The 10585-nt window shown below is 37.6% G+C and overlaps 1 protein-coding gene across 1 annotated transcript; it reads left to right on the forward strand.

The window, feature by feature from the left end:
- The first annotated feature begins 2308 nt into the window (after nt 1–2308).
- ftz (fushi tarazu) lies at nt 2309–4346 on the forward strand. The gene is made up of 3 exons (XM_017614970.1): nt 2309–2660; nt 2770–3501; nt 3658–4346. Exons 1-3 carry the CDS (start codon nt 2309–2311, stop codon nt 4344–4346), a joined length of 1773 nt encoding a protein of 590 aa, XP_017470459.1.
- The last annotated feature ends 6239 nt before the right edge of the window (nt 4347–10585 follow it).

Below are 10585 nucleotides of genomic sequence, written 5' to 3' on the forward strand. Positions count from 1 at the left end.
TGTATGTGCAGCAATGAGGCATTGATTATTGATTGGGCGAGTAGATTAAAAGAATCCATATGTATGTATATCTGAGTTGTTCTAATCAAACATAACATATTCGCTCACACGTTAAATTTTGCCACAATCAAGTCACTTGCTAAACCATCATAAATACGTCCTTTTATTTGATACCTTTGATATATGTACATATGTATGTACATACATACATAAATCATTTCTATCGGATTAAATGCCAAGGATAGGTCAATAAATAGGGAAATTTAAGCTGATTTCTGGCAACCTGCAAATATTGGGCATAGAATAAGCTCTTTATCTTCTTGGTAGTAGTTTTTCACTTTTGTTTGTTTTAGCCGACAGTAAATGAATAAAACGTGCATTGAGGCTTATGCTTGCATGTACATACATATGCACACATATTAAGCAAATAGGTTCATGTAATCATACCAATAGGTAATTTATGTNCACAGTAAATGAATAAAACGTGCGTTAAATTACAATTGCATATGCTGCATTGAGGCTTATGCTTGCATGTACATACATATACATACATATTAAGCAAATAGGTTCATGTAATCATACCAATAGGTAATTTATGTTTACTTAATGAATAATCCTTTCCTCTCAAGTACGAAACAAGACGCCCTCAACGCTGGTTTTAAGAAGGCGGTTAGCGATCATCTAGATTACCTTGGTCGATGTAATACTGTCCATATTCAGGAATTTTCTGTTTTATTGCTTGCTGCTACTGAAATCAAGCATAATTGTTTAGATGATTGTTTTTAATATGAAGCGAGTTTGGTACATGCCATCTCCGAAGCGGCGTTTTTGCCTAAGTAGGCCCTTCCGCGAAACTTCTTACCTACATATGTATGTATCCCTGACGCAAGGTAGCAAAATAGCAATAATGCCGATGTCGTCGATGAAATTCATTATTTTTCCAAACTATGCTTTCGNAATAGCAACAATGCCGATGTCGTCGATGAAATTCATTATTTTTCCAAACTATGCTTTCGACGTTTATAATGAGCGGCAAGTTTCCACCAGAAACGAATTTTTTCTGCTACAATGAAACAAAAGTTCTAAGTATTTCAGAAATCCCTACAATTCACGTATGTATTAAATGAAAGGCCATTGTTGGACCGTGCCGAGACTGACGCGTCGGTGTTGCACTCGAATGCATACATACATACTATGTACATAGACCATGGTACCTAAGTACATGTTGATGCACATACATATGTATATCTATCCATATACACATAAGGTTTCTCAGGTGCCTTCTTTCAACTCCGTTACTTTAGTCACTTTATGCATTTATGATTATTTCAATTAGCTGAAGTACGAAAGCGGCACTTCTTCCATTTTTAGTTCTTTTCAAGTCTTTCTATTTTGGCATTCACTTTAATTGCCTGCCGTGGGAGGTAGTCAAAATGCATTGCAGAAAATGCGTGCGACCGGCCTCGACAGCCTGCTCTATTACCGAATTTGACCTTGGAATTCAGGGGCAACTGCTTTAAGCGTTGAAAATCTCGCGATAATAATGCGCTCTGCATGTGCGCCGTTCATAAACAGTTAAGAGCGCAGCAGGTATGTAGGCACTGAGTGAGAGCGGGAGTCCTCAGACAAATTTCTTACGACTTTATCCGAGTTTGTCACTATCTTACGGGGTGTCTAGAGCAGATGCTTTATCCGTTTGGATAAAATTTCCCCTCAAAGATAGAGAAATGAAGCGTCTGTTATGATATTTGATACTTTTGTCTCTTTAACAACAGAACAGTAAAATGCAATAAATTTTCATGACTTGACCTGCCGCTTGTGATTTTGCAACGTACACATCGAGTTCCGCTCTCACCCCTTGTCGATGAACACAGAGCCTGAGTATTTTCCCCGTAGACTAGTAGGGGGAAATAGAGTGGAAATACACATATTTGGCCGGCCGGCGGTACGTTCTCAGCATGCGTCGACAATGTCATGTGAAGGGATATTTATGTGCTATGACGAGCAAAACAGTGCAACAACAATACTCTCAGCAACAGCAGTATCAGAAGGTCGTGTGCCAAAAACCGTGTGTTATAGTATGTATGTATGTGTGTGTGCACGTTGAAAAAAGGTAAAAGCGCAAGCAGGCAAAAGAGTATCGAGAGCTGAGATTTCGAGGGTATTTTAGGAAAGATCGCAGTGATAGCCGACACATTTGTTAAAGTACATTCACCAGGATCACAACGCTGTCGTCGCAGTTACGTCGAAAATATAAACAACAAAATTAGTTAGTGAATTTATATATTTGCACGAGTTTCGAGAAAATATGGCTGCCACAAATTACTATCCGGAGTACACAAATAACACAATGATTTCTCAACAGCAAGCATATGCTTATAGCGGATACTACAGCAACAATGAATCATACTACGAAGCTTCCAGTGACAACAACTTAATGCAAAATGTTTGCCCCACTCGGTATCCTATGTCATACCAAGCTAGTTATGAGCAATATAAGTCCTCTCCAGCTAACTTCACAGGGCAGATTTACAAAACTGCAGAATGGAGCTATACCAGCAGCACTTCTACGGCGTCTTGCGGCCAACAAAGTGATTATAAGGAAGTTATTTATCATGAAGTTCCTTCTAACTTGGTAAAAAATGAGAGGAAGAGCCAAGGCGTAATTGCCACAAATTTAAATGGTTTCGGGAACGAAAAGAAACCAGAATCACCAAAGNAATCATGAAGTTCCTTCTAACTTGGTAAAAAATGAGAGGAAGAGCCAAGGCGTAATTACCACAAATTTAAATGGTTTCGGGAACGAAAAGAAACCAGAATCACCAAAGCGAAGATCATCCGAGCTAGACAATGATGTGAAAACAGAGGCGGAAAAGCCGAGTACGTTACGGTCCTTATTAACGAACCCTGCCAAGAAATTGAAGTATACTCCAAACTACTTTTTCACAACAATGGAAAAAGTCAGTTCACCAAAGAAGCCATCAAGCAAAAGCAACGCCAAGTCCAATGACAATTCAAACGTCGTCAGGTATCCAGTCAATACACCCCCCAGTTTTGAGCAGGATGTTGTCGGTGGCGGCAGTCGTATACCTACGCCTTCTACGCTCAGTGTGCTTTCTTCTCCTAGTCGCAATGATATTGGTTATTTGGAAACATACTCTCCTCAATCTGCAAAACTATCGAATCAAGGAAAGCACAGTGATTTTCTCACACCACCACCGTCGAATGCATCAGCAACTGCGGCTTTTGGAGCGGCAGAGCCGACATCGTTGGCGATCTCACCAGCTGCTATTGCACCAATAAAAACTACTCCATCCACGAATGCATCGCTTGTGGATGGTATTAGTACGCCACCCCTATCGCCGCATGACCAAGCTGTCAATCAAAATCAACAGGTTCGGCCATTGCCGGCGTTAAAGCAAAATGAAATCAATCATCAAATTTTGACAGATACGGCGGCAGAGTTCAACTGGTCACACTGCGAAGAGAGTTTGACAGCAGGTAAGCATTTTCAATAATGCGTCTATATGTTTTATATTTGCAAGGCATACATATCTATGTATTCAAATGCATACACGAATATATATTTTTATATGGTTTTTATAAAATACATGAATAGCTCTGAATACTTACATATATCACCACTCATAATTACAGATTGCAAAGATTCAAAACGCACTCGCCAGACTTACACCCGTTTCCAGACTCTGGAGCTAGAAAAGGAGTTCTACTCAAACCGGTATATTACGCGCCGTCGTCGCATTGAAATCGCCAACGCATTGTCACTTACTGAGCGCCAAATAAAAATTTGGTTCCAGAACCGTCGAATGAAGTCGAAGAAAGACCGCACATTGGATCCACCTACTCCCGACTACCAAGGCCTGTCCCACTACCCGAACCCTGGCTTGGAAGCAGTTGCTACCACACAACCGCCTTCACAAGCTCAGCTTCTGTACCTAAGTGCGCAACCAAATGGACCCGTACCACCCGCCTACCCTCCTTACATGACTGGTGGCCAAGCCTATTCGCCAAATCCAGTGAATGCTTACCCGGGCCAGAGTGCACTTTCACATTGTGGCCAAATGTATGATGCTGCAACAGCAGGACAATCATTATACAACCAAAATAATCATCATCAACAGTATCCACAGCAGTCGCCGTATCTGTTGGCTCAGCAATATCCGCCGCACGCCTACCAACACCAACATCACCACCTCCAGCAGAGACAGTATCAACAGTCACTGGCTCAAATGCGGCCACAACAACAACAACTACTACCATCACAGCAGCAACATCAACTGCAAATGAACAGTGCGCCAGCAGGATCCTCAATGTATCTGCCGTAGAAACCAATGCGTGGCGATCCACAAACACCAGAAACACACACCATAGTTCACGGTGTGACGGTGCGGGACACAGACGGGGCGCGTTGAAAGCGGTGTACACACTAATCATATGCTCTGCCGTTTACTTCTGTCGTATAAACGGACGAGGGAGAAATGAATTTTTAAAAACAATGCAGTGGCAGCGGCACAGAGGGGGTCTCCCTATAGAGTTCTGTGCGCAGCTCAGTCAGGAGCAATGCAGTAAATCNGAAACAATGCAGTGGCAGCGGCACAGAGGGGGACTCCCTATAGAGTTCTGTGCGCAGCTCAGTCAGGAGCAATGCAGTAAATCGCAGAAACACAAACACACAGAAAGTTTATCAAAAGGATGGCATGGCATGCCACTGCTTGTGCTTGTTCATTCTAGGCGAGGAATTAGAAATGTTTGATCGCATACATACAAACGTACCTATTATAGTCTCCAGCTATTGCGAAAAGATGTAAAAGAAAGCAGCAAGCAGCAAAGCGGGTGGCGAATGAGCGAAGTTATTACAGTACGTGTGGACTTATGTCGACATCACCTGAAAGAGGACAAAATGTATCAATTTATTTTCAATTAGAATCTCACGAAAATGTTTCGAAGATAGTTGTAATCATATTAGATAATTTAACTACTATATTTATATGTANAGTTCATTCTAGGCGAGGAATTAGAAATGTTTGACCGCATACATACAAACGTACCTATTATAGTCTCCAGCTATTGCGAAAAGATGTAAAAGAAAGCAGCAAGCAGCAAAGCTGGTGGCGAATGAGCGAAGTTATTACAGTACGACATCACCTGAAAGAGGACAAAATGTATCAATTTATTTTCAATTAGAATCTCACGAAAATGTTTGGAAGATAGTTGTAATCATATTAGATAATTTAACTACTATATTTATATGTATATAGTTAATATTATAGGCTTTTTATAAAACTGCTTGTATGAACGAAAGTAGAAGAATGTTTATTTAATTTAATCATAAGTCGATAGCTAGGCTAAAAGTCAGTTAGTTAATTGGTAAAATCATCCCCTGCTTGGGCATTGTTGCATTGTTGCAGCAGTTTCCTGGGTATGCATTTAACCCCAACGCCACGCACTCGGGCGCATTTTGAAATCACAACAGCTGCAACTCTGTTCTTGGCTGCCGCCAACGACATTGATTCGAAATTTTTCATCAATAAATTCTGTTTTTCGAAACAAAAACTGTCACATTTTGGCTACCCTAAATAAATAAATACGTACATATGTAGTATGTATGCACATATTCCAGGGCGCTCAAACGATCGACCTTAATGCACCACCGCCGAAATCATGTATGTATATATCTACATACATACATATATACATACATACGAATGCCTCTATACCTACGTTGTAACTTCTGTATCACATCGATATGCTTCTATTGAATAGGAAGGAATATTGATTGGTCATTTTTCATATGTCAGGCGATAGCAGGATTGTGAATTAACGAAGGGTTCTGAGTTCGTAATCCATTCTGTCACGTGTTTGCTTTTCAATGAAGGTGATAGGAAGTTTATGGCAAACCAATAAAAACTTTAAGTGATGCGAACAAACTGAAAGTGTACCTTCGAAAAAATTAGAAAGTGCATTCTATTAAAGTACTTGATACGAGAGTGATATCACATTAATTAAGACATTCAAACCCTGTCCGGTTTTATAAACTATACCTACATTATTTGCGGTTTACTTACTCGTCCTATATGTACCAAAAAGGCTTGGGAAAGTAATTAATTTTGTCATGAAAGAAGCGAGTATGAATGCGATAGTTGGACTAGGTGGCCGATTACCATACGAACGTTCAATAATATAACGAAGTATTTCAAAATTGCAATTTGGTCCGAACATATTCTCCTTATCAAGCTTATTAATTACATAAGGAAATCTCCCAAAAAGGTAAACATTGAGTTACGTGTGATATGTATACCAAAATATGTTTCAGCTTCAACGGAGTCAAAATGCTAGGCATTAGTGCTGGGATACTATCGATAGTACCGCCACTCCATAGTTTTCGAATCGATAGTTGAAAACATCGATAGTACTGTCGTAGTGAACTACATTGGCTGCGTTTCTTTATACATTCCGGATAATCCCATTTCACAGCCGGAATAAACAGAATGCGTTTGAAATATACGTTAACATATCATCAGGAACGTTCTAAAGAATAAGTAAACAAAAAAGTTTATTCCAAACGTTCAGAATGAATAAAGAAATACAGCCATTATGTAACAGTATTGAATTGAAACGCTCAATTGTTTGATAATATATAAAAAAGTAAAAATATATCCACACCAAGTAGGTATCGAAAAAACGATTCGAGTAAAAAAAGGGGTTGGCATCGAACATACATACGTACATACTCGTATTTACTTGTATCGGAACATCCCTAACCCGGACAAGAGGATTCTGGTGGCAACGTAACAGCTAACGCTCTCGAAAAACGTGGGTCCCAACGGGGTTTCGAGTTATATTGCCTTTCTCAGCTCCTAAGGGAAAAAATCACACTAAAAAATGTAGACCATCCTCTAGGGGAATCTTGAATTTAAGGCGAGAGGGACTGAAAACTACGGACTACCTGACAGGACTTGAGGTTCTGTGACTGGAAAATAGTATGCCTCTTACACTTCAGAGATCTGTTATCGTGTCCGTCCAGAATCAGGAACATGACACCCTTTAAATTGTCAGATTTCAAAAATTGCCTAAAGGTGGAGGGAATTTTTATGGCACCAGCTCAGTAGATCTAGATAAGTAGCTTTTATTTCCTCAAATATTAAAAAAAAAATATTGTGGACATTGTAGCAGAGAACTAACTTCAAAAATTATGTATCAGCACTAAAAAATAGTTCACAAAACGCTCAAAAAATTGGCTTATTAAATATATTTACTACTAATATGTATTAGGAAAATATTTGAACAATTAATATATACATAAGGAAGGTTCCATGAGAAACTAAAAAATGTTTGTTTATAAAACGTTTGGATAAGCATTTGTAAAAATCTTGAATCAATCATAAATAACAAATTAAAGCTTTAAATGCATTTTTATTACCTGTCTTACGATTGGAAATCAAGTTCTAAGTAAATTTTTGGAGTGAGTTTCATTCATAATTCAAGTGCTTGGTAAGAAAAGTAAAGCGCTGGTAATGTAATGTGCTACTTTTATAAAAAATTGTAAACATTAAATAAACAAAAGAAAAATAGCCAAAACTGTTAAAAATATCACTTAACCACAAGGGTATGTATATGTATTAAAGTTTGTTGAACTGATGTAAAAAATTAATCATATACAAATAAAAAGTATGGTTATGTTGTAAGCTAAAGCATACAATAATTTTTTGATAACCAGGCGATATTTGACCATAAAATATCTATATCTGATATTATCGTCAAAAAAACGTCGCGCGGATAATATCGTATCGGAAACAAAAAACATCGTCAACATCGATATAGGTAATATCAGCAATCCTACTACGGGTGGGACAGTTGTCAGAAATGGGTTTACAGCGCTGACAAGTTTGTTTAGTTTGTTGTGGGGGACGCAGGGGAGGAGGGGAGAACGCGCGGGCTCGCCCATTACCTATATAGTAGTAGTAGTAGTAGTAAATATTTTCTTTTATTGAGAATTTGTATGCTACAATTTTACAATACTTATAACTATTGTACAATTTTCGTAACGGAGTGTTTATTCCAAAACAATTTTTTTTTGTAAATTTGAGTTAACGAAAAGTAAAAATAAAAATAAAGAAAATAATAATGATGATAATAAAAGAAAAGAAAATACGACTGTGATAATAAAACTTACATACAATAAAACTTATATACATATGTACATATTCTTATTTTTTATTTTATTTTATTTGTATTATTCTCTCAAATATTATCGAATGGTACCCTTAATAGTATATTAAAACATGAGCCAAATCGGACCTTAAACTCGATTATTCAAAAATATCTTGACTCCAACAACCGTTGGCTAGTCCAAAAAACTTGTAAATCTCTAAGACGTGTTCGGAGCGTATTACCCAAATTTCATGACCATCACACATTTTTATATATTAGTTATGTTTGCACACACAGTAGAATGTGGTAGGAAAGTCTACAAACTAAATTCAATGAGATCCCTCGCAATGGTATCGTTCTTTCTTGTGTATTTAAGAGACATCGCTATTGTTTCAGAGGAGGTCAATATTTTGGGTATTTAGGAGGATTAGGTCTGTTAAGAGGTTAACTTTACGCCTTGCTTAGAATTTATAGAAATGTAATGGTCACTTTTATTTTATGTGCTACTTTTGCTTGGAAGGAAAACAGGTATGTGGTTCTAAAAACATGGCATAAATGCGGAATGTCTTCCATTCCACTAGGAGTGGCTAGGCAATTTTTCCACCACAAGTAAATACATATAATGAAGTCAAATTACTCATTAACGCGTTGGCGGCGGCGATTAGCACAGACGATGGAACTACATATTAGCTGTATTTATGATTTTCCAACGACATGGACGCAGTGCAGCGAATTAAAATACAGCGACTCCGCTGGCTGGACCAGGTTGTTCGAATGGACACATACGCTCTAGCCCTGAAAGTATTCAAATGGGAAACCGAAAGAACGAATAGCAAGCTTTATTGAACTCGACCACGACCGCTGCCACGTACTTCTTTTTTGTGTAACAAAAAAGGTACCAAAATGTACCCAATATGTTTTATCTAAGGGGTATTCCACCGCCACATTTGTACAATAAAAATTCCCTTTCTTTTTTAAATTTAAGTATTAAAATGTACTCAACAATTCTACATTTTGATAAAGCTCCACTTAATTCACTACTATTATATAAGTTATTACCAAATACGAAAAAAAATCCAATTTACTTTTATATGGGAAAAAATCCGAGTTATTTCTTCTGTCATGGGTGGGCAAAAAAAAAGGAACCTGCTTTTTGGAGCAGATATATTTTATGGAAACTCCGCGAATTTATTATTTTTCTGAGTGAACTTGATGACTTGTAGTAAAAAAGTGAAAACTACAACAAACTTATTGCTTTATTATTAGTAGTTAATAGTTATTAAAGTTACTAGTAACAACTAAGAAAGTCTAAGTTCGGGTGGAGCCGAACATTAAATACCCGGCGCAAGTATTAACCTTCAGAAGACACACTGGGGTGTAAGACACCCCAGTGCAAAGCCTATTTTTGATAAACTTTTTCGTTATGTCAATAAAAGCTAACCATGCAATTATATGATCTTGTACCTTTGAAAAATTCAATAAGACATTTCATTTTAAATTTATTTTATCTAAATATTTCCAGCGTAATATATGCAAAAAAAGCTTAAGCTCTGTGTTTTAAAAGCAACATTTCAATTGGGGTGCAATTTACCCCAGTGTGTCGTTCACGTCAAATAAAAAAGGTGTGTCCTCCGAAGGTTAAATATATGTTTTTTCACCTTTCCGAAACCTACCGCTAGATGGTAAGCCGGGGTGTATCAATTTAATACGCAAATTGAAATTTGCAGTTTTAAGCATTTCTGAAATTTACCGTTATATGAAAAGCGGCCGTAATTTTAGTCCGATTTCAATAATTTTCAACGTTTTGCTTTTATGTGGCAAGCACAATAACCGTACCGAGTTTGGTACAAATTGGTAGAACAGTTACCGATATACATATATGTGATCATAATGGGCGGTGCCACGCCCATTTTCCAAAATTTTACCATAAACGTATTTCTTGGTAAAGAATTGTTGCAAACGTCAATTGATTTATCGAAGATTTCGTATTTCTCTAAATTACCCTGTGGACTGTGGGCGTGGTTATTGTCCGATTTTAAAAATTTTCGACCATTTCGTATGATATGCCAAGGCCAACCACTGTGCCAAGTTTGGATGAAATCGGTGCAGCGGTTGCTAAGATATACACATGTAACCATAAGTGGGCGTGGCTACGCCCATTTTCCAAAAATTTATAATATTCTTATTTTTCGTCTAAAAATTGTTGTAAATATCAATTTTGAGTGAATAATCTTCAGTAGTTACTAAAATATCGCAGTTTTCGTATTTCTGAAAATTACCGTTATATGGGATGTGGGCGTGGTTACTGTCCGATTTTTTAAATTTTCGGCCATTTGGTATGCTGTATCAAGACCAACAATTGTGCCAAGTTTGGATGAAATTGGTGCAGCGGTTACCAAGATATACACATGTA

This window comes from Rhagoletis zephyria, unplaced genomic scaffold (assembly GCF_001687245.7).
Source record: "Rhagoletis zephyria isolate East Lansing unplaced genomic scaffold, Rhagoletis_zephyria_1.1 Rzeph_scaffold_00936, whole genome shotgun sequence".
NCBI classification, from domain to species: domain Eukaryota; kingdom Metazoa; phylum Arthropoda; class Insecta; order Diptera; family Tephritidae; genus Rhagoletis; species Rhagoletis zephyria.